Below are 20,497 nucleotides of genomic sequence, written 5' to 3'. Positions count from 1 at the left end.
CCTCAGTTTATCCATGAGATGTTCAGAAATGAAAATGCATTTGTTTAAGGTTTATTTTAAATTTATGCAGCAATAGACAACGTTGGATCTCACTTTGCTCTTTCTATGTTGCCCACAGCAATAGAGCGTTTCCAGGATGTTGGAGTCCTACGTGACCCCAATCTTGATGAGCTATGTAAATCGTTACATCAAGAATCTGAAGCCATCTGATCTTCAGCTGTCACTATGGGGAGGTGATGTGGTCCTCAGCAAATTGGAATTGAAGCTTGATGTGCTGGAGCAGGTACAGACTTGATTTGGATTCATGCTTGAATGAGCATTGATGATGAATAAAGTTAATGGATACTCAACTTGCATCGTAAATTTTGGACTGTACACACTAGAATGGCTTTTTGAAAATGGCTGGTCATTGATGCTTGCAATCTGTAGTTTTTAGATTTATGGTTCCTTGTATACACTTGGAAATCCCTACCATGAGAATGTAAAGTGTACTTAACATTCCAGTTTAGAGTTCGTTGATCTTGGGTGACCTCCCACTTTACTTTGCACTACTGGGTACAAATTGAATTGCAATTCAGGTTACTTATACACAGCAAATTGAGGAAATGGATTTTCCATTTTCGGTTTTTGACGGCTAGATTTAAGGTCTTGAGGTATTACTTCCCTTTAATTGATTTTGGAACCACGCCTGCCAACTAAAATTATTCTGAGGAAGAATTGTGAAATTGTGCATTTCCCCCTTTTGTTGATATTTTAAACTTACGAGCACAGTATCTACACCTATGCAAGGAAATTCTACCATGATTAAATTAGCAAATTGGGTCTATATTGTTCAGCCTCTTTGTGGGGCTAGTGGTCTTTAGCTGGTGTCGGCTTGTTAACTAGTTATTCATAATCCAATTTAAAGATCATTCCTGATCATTGCATTACTCCTGATATATTTGATATAAATTGAAGTCTTCCTGTTGTAGCCTGACTTATAATGCCTAGATCTTGCAGTCAACACAGCTCTCTTCAGAGTTTTCATGGACTGGGAAATTCTCAGTGATGGTAACATTTTACTTTTGAATTGGTTAGTTTTCTCCCATGGGCTAAAAATATTAAATATAGTTCAAATTAAAGCCACAAAACTATTTGAACCACTAGTTAGTTCCTGTTGTTGCCAATTTGAAGTTGATAGCTTTCAAAACATTGAATGATTCAATGAGTTTCTGCTGGTTGAATGAAAACTTTGCTCCCTTCCCGTTTAGTCCGTTCGGTGCTTAATTGGTGACTGAACAGATCTCAACTCAATTCAGCCATTTACCACGTTTTACTATCCTGAGATGTGATGTTCTTTAAAGTTGTGATCAATGGATGCTTATTCAAAACTGAACTTATAACTATATATCTGTATGGTGTGGTAAAGGAAGGCTATGAATGTAGAGTGAAATTAATTTTGAGAGAGTTTGAAATAAGTGTGTATTTATAAGATCATAGTAATCAGAGGAGGGGTAGGCCACTCAGCCTGTTGGACCTACTCTGCCACTCGATAAGGTCGAGGCTGATCTGATGGTGGCCTTAACTCCACATCACTGCCTGTCCTACATAACCTTTCACTCCATTGTCAATCAAAACTCTTTCAACGTTAATGGACCACGGAGAGAAATGTCTCCTCATCTTCATACTAAATTGAAGACCTCTTCTTTTGAAATTGTGCCCTGTGGTTCTAGATTCCCCCATGACAGGAAACATTCTCTCAGCATCTATCCTGTCAAATCCCTTAGCATCTTCTACGCTTCAATAAACCTCTCATTCTTCTAAACTCCAATTCGTATGGCTGCAAACTGCTCAACCTTTCCTCATAAAACAACGTCTTCATTCCAGGAATCATCAAAGTGAACCTTCTTTTACCTGGTGCACACTGTTCTAGGTGTGGTCTCTTCAATGTCCTCTATAATTGTAGCAAGATTTCTCACTTTTTAGATTTCACCCTCATTACAATAAAGGCCAACATTCCATTCACTCTTGTTTGCTGAACCAATATTCAAACTTTTTCTGATTCATTGGCAAGGTCACCCGGATCCCTCTGTTTTGCAGGCTTTCCCCATTTAAATTATATTCTACTTTTCTAATCTTTCTACCAAAATGAACAATCTTATGTTTTCCCACATCATGCTCCACCTGCCAAATATTTGCTCACTGACTCACTCCCTCTTTTTCCTCTGCAGACTATTTGTCTTTTCTACACAACCTATGCTCTTTGTATTACAAAGCACTTTGGCTGCAGGAGAATCTGTTTCTTCATTTAAAGAATCAATTTAGATCTTTAAAGAGTTGAAGCCCCAGGCCTGATCCCTCTGGCATCCACTAGTTATGAATTGCCAACCTGAGCATGGTCCTTTTATCCCAATGCTGTTTCCTATTTGTTAGCCAATCCTCTATCGTGCTCATGTATCACCCCCAACACCATGAGCTTTTGTGCATTACTCTTTACCTAATCAAATGCATTTTGGAAATCGACATACACCCCATCTACTTATTTCCCTTCAACTGTCCCAATTGTTAAAACCTCAAGTAACTCTAAAGTAATAACAACTAATTTAGAATAAATTTGAAAAATGTGATTTTATCAATTGTTTATTTAGCCAAATTGATACTCATTTATTTGGTTTAGATGACTCTATCCAAATAGCTTGCAAATTACACTTGGAAGTAGTAATGACTTTCCTTGAAATTAAGCTTCCTAGAATGCTATGGAAGTAAGGCTACAAAGTTTGGAGCAATCATACCAATCTCATTTCTTTAGTATTTCCTGTTTCAGTATGCTTTGTCATGTAGCAAGCAATGGCTCGTGATTTTAAAAAAATGCATTTATAGTGTGCCTTTCACAACTTCGGGATGTCCCAAAGTATTCCTGCCGGATGCTGGTAATTAGCTTTGAAGGCATGGTTGTAATCTAGGAACTGCAACAGCCAATTTACACTCAGCAAGCTCCTACAATCAACAGTGTGATGATAATCAGACGATCTGTTTTACGACATTGATTAAAGGTTAACGATTAACTGCTAAAGCAGGATAACTCCCCTGCTATTCCTCAACTATTGTCATGGGTTCTTTTATGTCCACCTTAGAAAATAGATAGGCCTGAGTTTAACATCTCATCTGACAGTGCAGTGCCGTTTAGGAGTAAACGTAGGAATAGGAGAATTCAGTCCTTTGAGCTTTCTCTGCCATTCAACATGATCTTGGCTGATCCTCTATCTCAACATTATACTCCTGCATTCTCCCCGTACCCCTTGAGCCTCTAGCATCCAGAAACCTATCTACTTCTTCCTGAAGTACATCAGTGACCTGACCTCTTCAACCTTCTGTAGTAGAAAATTCCCCAGGTTCTCCTCTCCGACTGAAGAAATTTCTCCCCATCTGAGTCCTAAATGGCCTACCCCGTATCCTGCGACTGTGACTTCTTGTTCTAGACAACAACCACTCCCCCACCCCTCACCCACCAGCCAGAGGAAACACCATCTCTGCATCCAGTCTGTCTAGCCCTCTCAGAATGTTATAGTTTCAGTGAGATCCCCCTCTCATTCTTCTAAATGCCAGTGAGTACTGGCCCAGTCGACACATTTCATAAAATAATCCTGCCATCCCAGGAATCAGTCTGATAAACCTTCACTGCACTCCCTATCTAGCAACTATATATTTTCTTAGATAACAAGACTAAAACTATGCACAATATTCCAGGCATGCTCTTACTCACCCTGAAGCTGCAATAAGACGTCCTGGCATCTGTACTTACGTCCTCTTTCAATTAAGGCTAACATATCTTATGCCTTCCTGATGGTTTGCTGAAACTGCATGATCGCTTTCAGTAGGTTCTGTACTGGAACACCCAGGTCCTTTGTCAACATTCCCCAATCTAACACTATACTCAGCCACTCTGTTCCTCTGCCCAAAATGGATAACCCAGCTAGTTGGCTTAGTAGACGGCATGGTAGCATAGTGTTTAGCGCTGCTGCTTCACAGCGCCAGAGACCTGGGTTTGATTACCGGCTTGGGTCACTGTCTGTGTGGAGTCTGTACATTCTCCCTGTTTCTGAATGGGTTTCCTCCAGTTGCTCTGGTTTCCTCCCATGTTCTGAAAGACATGCTGGTTAGGTGCATTGACCGGAGCAGGTGCCGGAGTGTGGCGACTAGGGGAATTTCACTGTAACTTCATTGCAGTGTTAATGTAAGCCTTACTTGTGACTAACAAACTTTTAGGTGGTTAGAACATGGTGCTAATAACGTCAGGGTTGTGGGTTTGCTCCCCATATGGCCAACAAAATTAGTATATCCGAAAACAGCCATGGCTCCTGTTGCTGTAACTCTCACTGTGCAGGACCAATTCGACCTGAGGAGTCTCCATCCTGTAACATTGTAGATACTGTGTGTAAAAGGCATTGAAGTACCCAATCAGCCATGATCGTATTGAATGATGGGCTGAAATCATTCCTGTCCCTATGTTCCCAGCTTCACATTTATTCACATTATACTGCATCTGCCATGTACTTGCCCACTCACTCAACTTTTCTAAATCATTTAATTTGATTTATTACTGTAACATGTATTGGTATACAGTGAAAAATATTGTTTCTTGCTCGCTATTCAGGCAAAGCATACCATACCTAGAGAAGGAAAAGAGTGAAGAATGTAGTTTTACAGTCATAGCTAGGGTGTAGAGAAAGATCGATTTAATGTGAGGTAGGTCCATTCAAAAGTCTGATGGCAGTAGGGAAGGAGCTTTTTCTTTGAGTCGGTTGGTACACGTTCTCAGACTTTTGATCTTTTTCCTGATGGAAGAAGATGAAAGGGAGTGTGTCCGGAGTGCTTGGGGTCCTTAATTATGCTGACTGCTTTTCCAAGACAGAGGGAAGTATCGATAGTGTCAGTGGGTGGGAAGCAGGTTTGAGTGATGGACTAGGTTTCATTCATAGCCCTTTGCAGTTCCTTGCGGTCTTGGACACAGCAAGAGCTGTATCAAGCTGTGATACAACCAGAAAGAATGCTTTCTATAGTGTATCTGTAAAAGTTGGTGAGAGTTGCAGCAGACATACCAAATTTCCTTAGTCTTCTGAGAAAGTGGTGGGCTTTCTTAACTATAGCGTAGGCTATGGAGGGACTAGGACAGGTTGGTGATCTGGACACCTAAAAACATGAAGCTCTCGACCATTTCTACTTCATAACCATTGATGTGGATAAGGGGATGTCCTCCACTACGCTCCCTGAATTCAATGACTATCTCCTTTTGTTTTGTTGACATTGAGGGAGATTATTTTCATTGCACCAGTTCTCCAGATTCTCTATCTCTTTCCTATACTCTGTCTTGTCATTGTTTGAGATCTGCCCACTAAGCAAACTTGAAAATTGAGTTGGAGGGAAATTTGGCCACGCAGTCATAGGTGCATAAGAAGTATAGTAAGGGGCTGAGGACACCCTTGTAGCGCATCGGTGTTGAGGATGATTGTGGAGGCGGTGGTGTTGCCTATCCTCAGCCAAACCAGCTTCCCACCCACGGTCTGTGGGTTAGGATGTTCAGGATCCAATCGCAGAGGGAGCCGAGCCCCAGGCCACGGAGTTTGGAGATGAGTTTCGTAGGAATGATGTTGAAGGCTGAGCTATAGGCGATTGATGGGAAACCAAAAGAGAAAACGCTGGAAAATCCCAGCAGGTCTGGCAGCATCTGTAAGGAGAGAAAAGAGCTGACATTTCGATTCCAGATGATCCTTTAACTTCCTTCTCGTCACTCACATTCCCACCAAGTTTTATGTCGTTAACAGACTTTGAAATATTACTTCTGGTTCCCTTGTCCAGATCGTTGATGTATATTTTAAGTAGCTGGGGCCGAAGCACTGATCCCTGCAGGACCCCACTAGTCACTGCCTGCCACTTTGAAAAGGATCAATTTATTCCTTTTCTCTGTTTTCTGTCTGCTAACCAGTTCTCAATCCATGCCAAGTTATTACCTCCAATCTCACATGCTTTAACTTTACACAGTAACCTCTTAGGTGAGACTTTATCAAAAGCTTCTTGAAAATTCAAATATATTACATTCACTGCTTCACCCATGTCTATTCTACTAGTTACATGTTCAAAAAAACTCCAGTATGTGTGGCAGCCTGGATTTCTGTGCTTAATCCCTGGAGCAAGGCTTGAATTCACAACCTTCTCTCAGGCGAGTGTGCTACCAAATGAGGATCACAGTGAATCCATTGAAGGACAATGGGGTAGAAATTTTTCTTAGGCAGTGGCACAAACCAAGCAGTGTCATAACAGTCGTGTGTTACACTCTGAGCTTGATGTTTAATTCTATTGCTTTCATTGTAACAGAATGTCAGATGCAGTGTGTAACGGCTAGCTGATTCATTACCGCTCATTTTATGCCATTGCTCTAATGTATTTCTGTTTATAGTGTGACATTTTTTACTTCACAGTTCATTTATTTTTAGAAAAGTAGTGTATTTGTATATCAAACAAACTATTTCTTAGTAGGCTTAAATGTAATCTTGTTGCTTTTTCAGGAGCTGAAGTTACCATTCACTTTCTTGAGCGGACACATTCATGAATTAAGGATTCATGTGCCATGGACAAAGTTAGGCTCCGAACCTGTTGTTATCACCATAAATACTATGGAATGTATCCTGAAGCTGAAGGATGACACACAAGTGAGTTAGAATTGGTTAATAGTTTGTAGTAAACAAAATATGTTAAGAATCTTGTAACCACTAGCTCTTTTAGAAAGAATTATGTTTTAAAATAACTGACAATTTTAAGTCTTAATTTATATGAGGCCAGGAGCTGCGCCTACAATGAATTTTACTGATAGATGGGCTTATGAATATAATAAAATAACTGGGGGTGATAGGTTTAATAAAACTCAATGTCAGTAATGTTTGGCTTCTTACTGGTGTTGTTTGGTCTGATGATATGTGAGGTCAATTGAGATTTGGTGAAAATAATGTAGATTAATGTAACAGAGGAAAAACAGTGTTTGAAATGGGATTGAAAATATATAGGTAAATAAATTCAGTAAGTTCAATTATTAATATACTGCTGGAGCCAGTAAGGTTCATATAATAAAGGAACTTAAGGCTTGGACTGATGTTCTTGAATTTTCCTTAATTCTCTTTCTTAGGAAGAAATTTAGCGTGACTTTCGCACCAGAGATTACATAAATCTGATAAGGGATGCATTGAATGATTCTGACTCTGGTGATTCGCGAGACAACTTTCCCATTTTTCAGATATCATAATTTGGGAACTGAAAGGAATATGTATAGGAACCAGAAGAGACAGGAGAGCAGAATTCTATAATTGAAATAGAAGTTGCAGGGACCACTGATTTTTAAAAGAAAATTTTTTGTTGCTATATATAAGTGACCTGGATCTTGGAATATGGAGTAAAGTTTCAAAATTTACCAATGATACCAAAATTAGAGCAGGCTAGCAGACAGCAGACAAGTGGCAGATGGAATTTTTTTACAAAGACGTGTGAAGTGATGCATTTTGGCAGAAAGGATGAAGAGAAGCAAAATAGACTTGATGGCACAACTCTAAAGAAGGGGATGCATGTGAATCAGTTTTGAAGGTGAAGGACATATTTGGAGAGTGGTCAGCAAAGCATATGTATTCTTGGGCTATGTAAATAGAGACATTGGGCCTGATTTTACCAGCACAGCCGCCTGAGGCCAACGGGGAATGTGTCCTGCGAGCCTTGCAGTGATGCCTGTAAAATCAGGGCCATTGAGTGCAAAAACAAGGAAATTATGCTGAACCTTTATAAAGATCTGGTTAGATCCCACCTAATGTATTGCATCAAGTCTGGTTACTGCACTTGAGGAAATATGCTAAAATTAAAGTTTATTTATTAGTGTCACAAAGAGGCTTACATTCACAGTGCAATGAAGTTACTGTGAAAATCCCCTATTCGTCACGCTCCAGGCCTGTTTGGGTACACTGAGTGAGAACTTAGCATCGCCAGCACAACCTAATCTGCACATCTTTGGACTGTGGGAGGAAACCGGAGCACCTGGAGGAAGCCCATGCAGACACAGGGAGAACATGCAACCTCCACAGTGACCCAAGCCAGGATTCGAGCCCAGGTCCATGGCACTGTGAGGCTAACCACAGTGCTAACCGTGATGTGGAGTTGCTGGCGTTGGACTGGGGTAGGCACAGTAAGTAGTCTTACCTGATGAAGGGGCAATGCTCTGAAAGCTCGTGCCACCAAGTAAACCTGTTGGACTTTAACCTGGTGTTGTGAGACTACTTACTGTGCTAACCGTTGTGCCATTGTGCTGCTTATGTGAAAGATCTGAGAAGGTGCAGAGGATATGTACCAGAGGTTTTAAGATACAAGGTTAGATTTGCAAAGTTGTTGTCTTTGGAGCTAAGGATATTGAGGGGAGATTTGATGGCAATGTATAAGTTATGTTAGGTGTAGACAAGGAAAAACTCTTCCCATTGAAAAAAGGATGTGGTCCAAAAAGCAGAATATACTGAACAAGGAAGAAAATTGAAAAGTAGGATCAAAGATAATTATCTCAGGAATACTACCAGTGCCACATGCTAATCAGAGTAGAAACAGCAGGATATACAGGATGAATACATGGCTGAAAATATGGTGTGAGGGACAGACATTCAGATTCCTGGGACTGGTTTTGGGAGAGGTGACACCTGTATAGGGTTGGACAAGTTATTTCAAGGCAGGACTAACAAAGAGCAGAGAAAATTACAGCACAGGAACAGGCCCTTTGGCCCTGAAAGCCTGCATCAACCATGCTGCCCGACTGAACTAAAACCCTCTATGCTTCCGGGGACAAGACCCCACTATTCCCATCTCATTCATGTACTTGTCAAGACGCCCCTTAAAAGTCACTACCGTATCCGCTTCCACTACCTCCCCTGGCAACGAGGTCCAGGCACCCACCACTCTCTGTAAAAAAATCTGCCTCCATACATCTCTTTTAAGACTTGCCCCTTGCACCTTAAACCTATGCCCCTAGTAATTGACTGTTCCACCCTGGGAAAAAGCTTCTGACTATCCACTCTGTCCATGCCTCTCATAATCTTGTAGACTTCTATCAGGTCTCTCCTCAACCTCCGTCGCTCCAGTGAGAACAAACCAAGTTTCTCCAACCTCTATTCATAGCTGATGCTCTCCATACCAGGCAACATCCTGGTAAATCTTTTACGGTATACTTCTAGGCAGAAGTATAATCATTGTGTACTATTGGAAACTCAGAAACCCTATTTGCACATTGGAAGATCCCACAAAGAACAATGAGACAGCGACTAAATAATCCTTTTGAGCGATGTTGGTTGATGGTAAATATTGACGAGATCACCTGGATGATGGTCTGTGGCATCTTGAATTAATGCCTAATTTGAATGTCGGGACTTGGCATACATCAGGAAGAGAGATTCCCTTTTCATGTAGCTCATTAGCATCATTCTGAGGAAGATGGGAATGATTCCTTAAGAATGGAATGTTTGAAAATAAAGTAAGCTAATAACCCGGCAAAATGAAGGGTCAGTTAAACTAGGAAGAAAGGGAAATGGGAAAGTAAACTGATCGGAAGATCAGGTTGAGAAAATTGTAGCAGGCAAGTTTAACATGCAAGTCAAAAAAGAAAAATTCAACAAAACAGAAATGCAGAAAGGCTGAATGGCAAGAGAGAATTAAATGGCCGGTTATAATAGAGAAAAGACTATGTGGAATTAAAGTATTAATTAGCATTAAATATAGCTAAAATGATGTGTGTGTGAAAAGTAACTGGTGGAATGAGAAGCAGTTATGTCACAGACAGGCAATGATTAACAGCACGAACGTAAACCTGTTTGCAAACTGACAGGATTGTAAAGTTTATATTGAGTTACAAAGGGGAAAGGAGGTAAGGAGGGATCCTGCGCAACAGGGAGCAATAATGTGCACAAAAATTCAGTCTAAGATCAAAAAACAGATTGCTACCATCGTGATCTCGTATGGCAGACCATGTAATTTGAACAGCAATGGAAGAAACCAATCTGTGTACAGAACGGGAAGGTAAATAGGCATATTGTAATAAAATGATTGTTAGCGGAGATTTTAATTATGCACTCATTCATTGGGATGAGCAGACTAAACAGGGAAAAGTAATAAAATTCCAAATTCTAACTCATTTTGCCGCATGAAAGGAAAGATGTTGTACCTAAGTGCCTTTCCTAACTACAGGATGCCTCATTTTATAGCCAATGATATGTTATTTGAACTCTAATCACTTTTGTAATGAGGGGAATATACTCATCAATTTTTGTACATTTCTGTGATGAATAAATACTGTTGTGGATGCTGGAGATAACAAAGTTAGCTGCTTTTCCAAGTAGTGCAATGGGGTCTTTTGCGTGCACCTGAGAGGGGCCTCCTATTAACACTGGATCCAAAAGACATTACAGTGCCCTGACAATGCAAAACTCCCTCAGTACTGCACTGGAGTATCTCCTTAATGTTGTGCTCAATTGCTGGCATGGGACCTGAACTAAGAACCTTGCGAAGCATTTGAAATAGTGTAGCTAACTGAGTCCTAACTGACATGCCCCTGGGTTTGGACACCAGATAATCAACCTGAAGACTCATTTGCTTATTTTTCAGCAGTTTATTATTTTTATCCTGTTGAATCTGTTCTAACCTTAAACTATATTGCATTTTGTAAATTGAGAAACAACATGTGGCTGTCACTAGCTTGGTTGAGCAGTTCTCCATTTTGTGATGTGGCATATTATAGTAGCGTATCTAGCTGGTCCGTTCCCAAGTTATTTTTACATGTCAGCTCTAAACATCACTGTACCATGTTGAGGACATCTTTAAATGATAGATAAAAACAAATTACTGTGGATACTGGAATCTGAAACCAAAACAGAAAATGCTGGAAAGTCTCAGCAAGTCTGACAGCAACTGTGGAGAGAGAATAGAGCTAATGTTTTGAGTCTGAGTGACACTTTGTCAGAGCTCAGCTCAAGGATTGTCCAGACTTGAAACTTTAGCTCTATTCTCGCTCCACCAATATTGGCATGTACCTGCTGAGATTTGCCAGCACTATCTGTTTAAAAAATAGAGTTAGGTATTAATGGATCCAGTTGTAAGCAATGAAGTAGCAGAGGTGCTCATGCATGCCAGGTAGTGACTAACACTTTCCAAAAAAAATGAGTTTAAGCAAGAGAACTTCATAGCCAAAGGCCTGTGCAGCTGTAGATGGCTAATGGGCATGACTGCCATTGGCATAGTGATTGATATTAGCAATGTGCGAGGGACCACAGTTGGAGGAACAAAGAGGTGTGGGCAGCTTCTCGAGCTGATCGATGTGGGTAGTGATGGTGGCAAGGATTCTGTCCTAGACTCCTCCTCTTCAGTTCATGCATCAACGACTTGGAGATAGTATTAGAGGAAGTCACATCCATATTTGCGAATTACACTAAAAATGGTGTAGGAAATGAATCTCAATAGTTGCAAGGAGATATTAATAAGTTGATGGCAAAAAAGTGGCAGACAAAATTAAGTTTCAGCAACTGAGGTAATAGATTTCACTTAACTGGAGGTTCCACTGGAAATAGGAGGTAAAGTTCATTAGCCAGCAAGTTGATGAAGCCTCGCGACAGATGGCTTAATGGCAAGAGTTATGCAACATTTCATCTAAGAAATAACAGTGAATTTATATGAAAATTTAATATAATCGTGGGCAGACTACCAGGTTTCGTTTTATGTTCCATGCTCTGGCTGCAAGGCTTTTGAATGTTCAATTGAAGTTAGGGATTGAAGCAGAGATCATGTCAACGTGAAGGAATGGGTCAGAAAGAGGTATTGGAATGGGGCAAGACCACGCAATTAGGCCTGTTTGCGGGAAATAACTGTCAACATGCACTGGTTGAACCAAATGGCCTGTTGCCATTTTTAATTTCGGTATCATTCTGTATAGTTCTTTGTAGGTCCATGTAGTAGACATGATTACAGCGTAAACTGTTTGCCAGTATTTCAGTCCGAAGCTGCATTCCACTGCAGTGTTTTTTTTATCCTAGCTGCAGCTAGTTACAGTAAAAATAAAGCAAAACGGTAATGCACTTAGTTATTTCAAAAGTGTCGAGCAGTTTGTTGAAAAATGTTCGCTAAACAAATTTCATTCCTAGTTCTTGACTAATATTGACCAATTTTATCAGGCAAATCTTGTAAATTTTCCTTTACCCTGTTTTATTTTCAATCACCTTTCTAACTTTCCTCTAAATGCCTTTCTTATACTGCTGCCTATGATCATATGTCGTTCAACTTGCATCAGGCAGGTGGCCATTGTTCCTGAACTTGAACAGGAATTTCTCTTTGTCTGATTTGGGCATACAGATGGAAAGTAAACACACACAAATTTAGCAGACTAGTGGCAAATTATAATTGGATGAAATTAATTTGTGTTTCCTACACAAAATACCGTGTGAAAGCTTATTGTTTAGAACTGCTATTTCTCAGTGGTGTTCTAATTGCTCTGCTGCTGATTTCTTAATAAACACATGGATGACTTTTGCATAGTTGTGCAAATCTGCCGTGTTTGATCATAGTTAGATGTTTTGGTTCAGTTCTACTTAAATGTTCTATGCTGCCACCAGCTTAATTTTTGGATGAAAAATTGAAGCCTCACTGTATATAATATCAAGTTTTTTTTATGCATAAACCCTAGCCCCAAAATGAAACTCTGGTGAATTTGTACACCTTTGTTCAAATGTTTATAATTTGACCTTTAGAGTTTTGTTTCAAGCAGTACATTCTGGTAGAAAGCATGCCACCCGTGGAGCCAGGGCTGCTAGAAAGCAGTTTCTGCATAAAAAGAACCCTTTTGGGATACTGAGTACTTCAGTGTAAAGGTGAATGTTTCAAGGCCAGATGTCCCAGGAGAAGTCCATTTTTGGTGAAGCCAATTATAGATAAATATACAGGCAGCAGAAGTAGATTTGGAACATATGACTTTGAACATTACAGAATCTACGTTTGATCTTGTACCATGCAGATGGCTACTGGCATAAAGATCAGGTTTCCTACTTGGAGGAAAATTTGAACTTGAATTTAGTGCTGCATACAGTGTTGGATCAAAGGTCAATGAAGTAGAAAACTCTAAAAACAAGTATTTGTTACAGATGTTTTAAACCTCTTGGTTAACATTTGAGTTTGGAAAATTGCTTATGACGTTTGGACAAATTAACCAGTGGTATGCAGATCCCCAGAGGCTAATGACTCGATCTTGCCAATGCTTGACTTCTTTCCTTTTTCTTTCCCCATGCCCCCCTTCTTCCTTCAGTTTTTTTGGGAAGGAATATGTCAGATTGTTTTTGGGAAGGAATATGTCAGTTTTTTTCCTTTAGAGATTCAAATATCTTTTACAAGACTATTTTCTCTTAATGCATTTCAGAGCCCAATTTTTAATTTGTTATTTTACTCACTCCCTGGAGCTTGCCTTCGCTGATTGCCTTCTCCAAAACTGGATGTTCACTTTGTCTTAAAGACAGATCCTCGTCCAAGATAATTATCCTCTGTTGCTCAATTGTTGAGTTTTTTTAATGCCTTCGCAGAATGCTATGATTAAAAGAGATAATTTTCTATGTTGCTGATTGTATGAATAACATCTGGTGGGATATATAGCATGTTTGAATCCCAATGTACAGTGTTGCTAAAGAGTGATTAAAAGTGAGAGTTATTAAATATGGTGTAGGAAGATTTTACTTTCGGCCCAAGAGTGTCAGCGTCATATAGACTTGAGGTCAAGTATAGCATGGTCCAGATGTGGAGTACAATTTTTGTAAGTTTGTTCCCACAGTATCAGAAATTATCAACTTCAGAAGATGATATCATTGTGTTAATTTTTCCAATTTCTAAACCAGCGATTTTAATAGCCTTCCTATGTGAGATCATCAGGAATTGTGAATGTAAGTTTGCTGAGGCTGTCTGCTGTTATAAGTTAAGTGTTGGGACTGACCAAACTGCCAGAACTTTCTGGCAGTTCACCTGGTGGGATTCTCTGGTTCTGTTGCAGTGAATGAAGATTTGGCAGAGCGTCAAATTCTCTGTCCTCGCTTGCAGTGGCAGTGGGGCATGAATGGATGGAAAATTCCGGCTTGTTCTGTTTTGAGGGTTCATGAAGGCAGGTCATGTTTGACTAATTAGGTGGAATTCTTCGAGAACATCATCTGCGCAGTGGACAATGGGGAACCTCTGGATTTCCAAAAGGCATTTGACAAGGTGCCGCAACAAAGACTGCTGCATAAGGTAAAGGTGCACGACATTATGGGTAATGTATTAGAATGGACAGAGGATTGGTTAATTAACAAAGTAAAGAGTGGGGATAAATGGGTGATTGGTGATCAGTAACTAGTGGTGTGCCTCAGGGATTAGTGTTGGGACTGCAATTGTTTACAATTTACGTAGATGATTTTTAGTTGGGGACCAAATGTCAAAATTCGCAGAGGAGCGGCAGAGCAAATTATGCAGAGGTTGCTGAAAGTCTGCCAAGGAATATAGATAGTCTTAAGTGAACGGGCAAGGGTCTGGCAAATGGAATACAATGCTGGTAAACGTGAGGTCATCCATTTTGGTGCAAATAATAGCAAAATGGACTCATTTAAATGTTACAAATTGCAGCATGCTGCTGTGCAGAGGGACCTGGGTTTTTTTGTGCATGAATCACAAAAGTTGGTTTGCAGGTGCAGCAGGTAGTTAAGAAGGCAAGTGGAATTTTGTCCTTCATTGCTAGAGGGATGGAGTTTAAAAACAGTGAGGTTATGTTGCAGCTGTATAAGGTGCTGGTGAGGCCACACCTGGAGTACTGTGTACAGTTTTGGTCTCCTTAGTTGCAAAAGGATATACTGGAGGGGGTGCAGAGGAGATTCACTAGGTTGATTCCAGAGCTGAGAGGGTTGACTTATGAGGAGAGACTGATTAGACTGAGGCTATACTCATTGGAATTCAGAAGAATGAGGGGAGATTTTATTGAAACATATAAGATAGAAGCAGGGAAGTTGTTTCCACTGACAGGTGAAACTAGAACTAAGGGGCATGGCCTCAATAAGGGGGAGCAGATTTAGGACTAAAGGTTGTGAAGCTGTGGAATTCTGTACTCAAAGCAGTTGAGGCTACCATATTGAATGTTTTTAAGGCAAGGATAGATACATTTTTGAACACTAAAGGAATTGTGGGTTATGATCTTATTGAATGGCGGAGCAGGCTCGAGGGGGCCAGATGTCTTACTCGTGCTCGTAATTTTTTTTTCCCCTAATTCTTATGCTCTTATGGAAGAGAGCAGAGTTTCATTCTTTAATCTGACTGCTTTGTTGTCTGAAGATTTATGCACGTCTGCAGGTTACTCTTAATAGAAGTTTATACCTTTTTAGACTTTCTAAAGAAACTGTGAGCTGCAGTTAAATCTGTTCATGAATGTCTTCAATTTGAGGTTTTGACCTACCATCTGTCTTCATCAGACTTATGTCAAGTTGATAATTTACAGTTAAAAGTCCATTGCAATATCAGTTTTGGTATCAGTCCTTTCTCAGTCATAACACTCACTTCTGGGTCTAAAGCTTGTGGGTTCAAGTCCCAATTCAGAGACTTGGGCATAGAATATCGGCTGAAAGGGCCACAGTTGTGCCACAAGAAGCAGCACACCCAGGCTTCAGTGGTTAAATTACAGTATATCAAAAGAGGAGTTGGATTTATATTGTACCTTTCTGCCTCAAAGCATTTCAAAGTGCTTTACAGTCAATTTTCCCTCAGGAAGGATATATTTGCCCCAAAAGGGAAGCAGTTGGGTTTACTTGTCTGGTTCCTTGGATGAAGAGGATGCCCTCTGAGGACAGATTGAGTAGACCAGACCTGTATTTCCTGGCGTTTAGAAGAATGAGATCTAATTGATAAACATGAAATGCTTAAGGGATTGGCAGTTTGATGTAGATATAATGCTTTTCCCTGGCTGGACAATTTTGAATGAAGGGTCACAATCTTGGAATAAGGTCATTTGGGTAAGAAAGCCAAAACTGCACACCAAGACTCCAGGTGACTTGGATTGTGATAGCTGGGCAATGTTCTACATTGTCAGGTCAAGGGCAGTTTGATGGTTGCCATAGAGCAAATTGGACTGTAAGCGTATGGAAACCTTAATGCAATTGTACAGAACATTGGTGAGGCCACACTTGGAACCCTGCATGCAGTTTTGTTCTCCTTCCTACAATGACCTGTATGATTGCAGTCAGACTTCTTTACTTTTGTACTCCAGTCCCTGCATAACCAAAACTGACATACCTGTGCTAGCCTCTCCCCATGCCAAACTGTTTCAATGAAATGTTTCACTCAATGAGGTATGAATGTTGGGAATTCTTTACCCCAGAGAGCTGTGGATGCTCAGTCACTGAGTATGTTTAAGACTGAGGTTGAAAGTTTTTTTTGGTACAAAGCAAGTTAAGGGATTTAGGGATTGTAAGAGAAGGTGGAGTTGAGCTAGAAGATCAGTTGTGATGTCAGAGCAGGTTCAAAGGGCCAAATGGCCTTCTGTTGCTTCCTTATGCTCTTATGTATTCAGCACTACAGTTGTGATGTTCTTGGAGCCCATGACCATTGCTGTCTATTCAGCTGTTCCTTTATCATTTGGTGTGCAACAAACAGGCTGGGCACTTGTGGCATGATGGTCGGGATTTCTGTTTGTCTGTTTCAAATTTCTAGTAAAATATGCTAATAAACGCTTCAGACGTTTTTTTGTGTGTTCAGGTGGTGCTGGGTCTCACCATGGCTGAGGGTGAAGTTCATGCAGCCTCTCCTTCCATTAGTTGCCAGAGTGTCAGCACCATTTGTGACTTGGTATTGTAGGACTACAGAGCTTTATTGCATTTGAGACCACCTCACTCTGGAGATGGACTTTTGGCGTTTAGCATTCAGGTAAAATAAATTTAGTAGTTTTATAGGATAAAGATCAAGCCGGCTTGTGTTACTTACCCTGGCACTATAACAAACAAAAAACAAAGAAAATTACAGCACAGGAACAGGCCCTTTGGCCCTCCAAGCCTGCACTACCATGCTGCCCGACTTAATGCCCCCTACCCTTCAGGGAACATATCCCTGTATTCCCGTCCTATTCATGTATTTGTCAAGATGCCCCTTAAAAGTTACTATCGTAACTGCTTCCACTACCTCCACTGGCAGCTGGGATGCGCCTGGAGCATCCTGATGCAAAACGCTGGGATTCACCCATTCTGTGTCGGTCAGTGAAATACCAAGCAATCCATTTACCCACTACATCATTAAAGATCCATCTAAGATTGATCTGATGATCTTTTTATGTAGCTTATTTAATAAACGATGTAATGTCACTTATACTAGAAGGGTTGATTTTATTTTTCTGTTTTTTGTGGCAGATATTAATGACAATCTCTATTATGTGTCTGTCTTTGTAGTTTGACTTCGGTAGTCAGTGCAAAAGTTTTATCTTAATTTGAGGCAGTGGTGTTGACTGATACATCAGGGTCATTTGCACTTTATAGGTGAGAGAGATTTTGTTAAGGGAGAAAATTAGTGATCATGGGATAGAGTTGATTTAGTACTTAGAGAGCTCAAACAACGTACAAAACACTGGTTTGGCTTCAATTTGTATATTACATCAAGTCCTTGGCACTGTATCCTAGGAAGGAAATAAAGGCATCAGAGAGGGTGCAGAAAAGACTCACAAGAATAGTCTCAGGGATGAGAAACTTCAGTTACGATTGGAGAAGTTAGGATTTTTTTTAGGAGAAGGTTGAGAGGAGATTTGGTAGAGGTATTCAAACCATGAGGGAACTGGACAAAGTAGATGGGGGAGAAACTGTTGCCTTTGGTTCAAGGATTGAGACCAGAGGGCATTGAGTTAAGATAATTGGTGACATACTGTGAGAAAATGTTTTTCCTCGAGTGACTAGGATTTGGAATGCATTGCCTGAGAGAGTATTGAAGGGAGGGCCTGTTGAAGCTTTCAAAGGGGAATTGGATAATTATTTGAAAAGGAAAAATGTTATGGGGAAAAGGCAGGGAATTGGTACTCAGTAAATGCTTCTTCAGAGGGCCAGCATAGACACAGTGGGAGGAATTTTCCTGTGCTGCCCACCACAGGAATTGTAGCAGGTGGGACACGGACCATGCAAAGGTCTGTTGACCTCAGTAGGATTTTCCAGTCATGGAGCGAGTGTGGCCGGAAAATCCCACCCAGCGGATTGAATGACCTCCTGTGCTGTGATTTTATGATCCTATGAATAAAAAGTGGCAGTGCACAGCATGAATGTATTTGTGAGCATCATTGCCACATCAGTTGAACTAAAATCTCCAGGAAACCTGTTGAAGCTGCACAGTGCTCTGACCAAGCCACACCTGGAGAATTTCAATGGTTACCATGGCAGAAGGAAAATAATGGAGGATATTTAAAGTGTTAATTAGAGGGATGAGTCAAATGCAATGATCAATGTCCAAAAGAAATACTTCCATAGATACCTTGTAAAACTATGATACTTAACCTGGATGAGGAAAAAGAAAACTACAGTCTGTTCCATGTGCAGTGGTAGAAAGGACCCAAGTTGGCAGATGACATTCAATGTTGATAATCATAGTGAATAAGGTCAACATGGAACTTGTATATATTGTGCGGGACTCCGAACTCGAGTCTGCTGAACAGGAAACCAGTCTAAAAAAACAGGAACTACTGGAAATACTCAGCAGGTCGGGCAGCATACTGGGGAGAGGAACGACTAATGTTTTAGGTCAGTCCCCTTTTTGAAATTCCGTTGAGAGGTATTTCTCTGTCCACTACCAAACCTGCTGAGTCTTTCCAGCACTTATTTTAATTTCATTTCCAGCAGCGGCAGTTTTTTGTTTGTAGGAAGGAAGTCTACTTTTATTGTGCGCAAGACTGCAAAGGTTCATTCTGTGAGGCTTTGATTGATTTGTTTAACATTGGGATAAATTGTAAGGATGAAGCAATATAAAACCAGAGCACCACAACATCCTTGTACAACACCTTGTTTAGGCCTCATCCATAATGCTTTTGGAGCATTCACATTGGGATGCACAGAGGTGCTGGCAAAAGTTCATAGGAGGGCCAACAGAAAGATACTCAGTTTAGAAGTTCGAAATTGTGACAAGCATAGAGGGATGTGTTTTTCCTCTTGAAAAACATTTGACCTAAGTGGGTTATGATGAAACAAAATACTGAAAGGATTATACTGTAGACTATTTAAGTTAGATAGGTTAAGGACGTACCAGGGGACATGTGCATAAGCAGAGTTAGGTTAGATGTCAGATGGTTTTTCTTTTTTAAGAGGATTAATGACCTCTGGAGCAAGTTCTCAGGTTGTGCAGTGAGTGAAGATTTGCTGCTTACAAAAAGTATGTGTGATATTAGGTGATATACCACTTGCACACTTCACAGATGTCTTCTAAAATTCCTTTTGATTGCCTTTGGGAGTCTGAGATGAATTTTCAGAATTCTTCATCCCTTTTTTAAAAAAAGCTGATTTTTTCCTCCACCCAGAGGATTACATGGTTCCATGTGAATGCAAGAATTGGAGGTAGGTCATGGTGCTTAATTGCAACGTGACTGTGCGGCCAGGATCACTGGGCAAGCTTGGCTTTTCCCATTTGTTATTTCCATAGTTTCTCTCTCAAAAGGTGGGATAAGAAACTTGAAACAGTATTTTCAGAGGGCACGAGTCAGTGGTTGGAGGGGCATAGAGTTAGGGCACAGGTTCTGGATGGTGAAGGACAGATTTAGGACAGATGTGATGTAATTCATGACATGGTGTCAGTAGTTGAGGAGAAACTTGAGATATTATAATGGGCAAATGAGGTTGACTCTTTAATGCCTTCTGAAATAGTTAAGCAAGCTACTCTGTTCAAGTTATAGGCAATAAATGCTGGCCTTGCTAGTGACCCTTACATTCCATTGAAGAACAAAAAAAGCATAGATTATATTTTTCATGGAATAGAATCCCTGCAGCTTAGGAAGCCATTTGGCCCATTAAGTCTATACTGACCATAATCCCACCCAGGCCCTATTCCTGTAACCCCTCATATTTATCCTGCTAATCCCCCTGACACTAGGTAGGGTTAATTTAGCATGACAAATCAACCTAATCTACACATGATTCTTATGGATGAAGGGCTCTACTTCATTCAGTATTTTTGATGTAAAGAGCATTTAGTGCTTGCACCAAAATAAAGAAAATCAATAAACAATATTTATAGCAGCTGAGGGGTTAGTGAATTAGAATGAATATTGATTTTCAGTGTGTTTTTTTTTAAATGTTATCTAATAGCTAATTCTTGAAGCTGTTAGACTTATTTCTTGCTGCTATCCATTGACATGCATGCAAATTATTAATTTAAGTGAATGGCAATCCTGAGCTACTGGTCTGTTGTTTGCAAGGATTGATGACTTGACTGAGTTCTCTCCTGATGAGGT

At 40.3% G+C, this 20,497-nt stretch overlaps 1 protein-coding gene across 10 annotated transcripts in view; it reads left to right on the top strand.

Annotated features, from left to right (window-relative positions):
* The window catches only part of vps13b (vacuolar protein sorting 13 homolog B), a 942,410-nt gene that overhangs the window by 7,287 nt on the left and 914,626 nt on the right, over window positions 1-20,497 (top strand). For all 10 annotated transcript variants that reach the window (XM_080194714.1, XM_080194711.1, XM_080194717.1 and 7 more), the window contains exons 2-3: window positions 119-283; window positions 6,543-6,686. In XM_080194714.1, coding sequence (XP_080050840.1) covers window positions 137-283; window positions 6,543-6,686 — 291 coding nt within the window. In that variant the 5' untranslated portion in view covers window positions 119-136. The remainder of the gene's footprint in view (window positions 1-118; window positions 284-6,542; window positions 6,687-20,497) is intronic.

Source organism: Carcharhinus amblyrhynchos, chromosome 8 (assembly GCF_965287045.1).
Source record: "Carcharhinus amblyrhynchos chromosome 8, sCarAmb.v2.hapA, whole genome shotgun sequence".
NCBI classification, from domain to species: Eukaryota; Metazoa; Chordata; class Chondrichthyes; order Carcharhiniformes; family Carcharhinidae; genus Carcharhinus; species Carcharhinus amblyrhynchos.
This window is presented reverse-complemented; position numbering and strand designations above follow the sequence as displayed.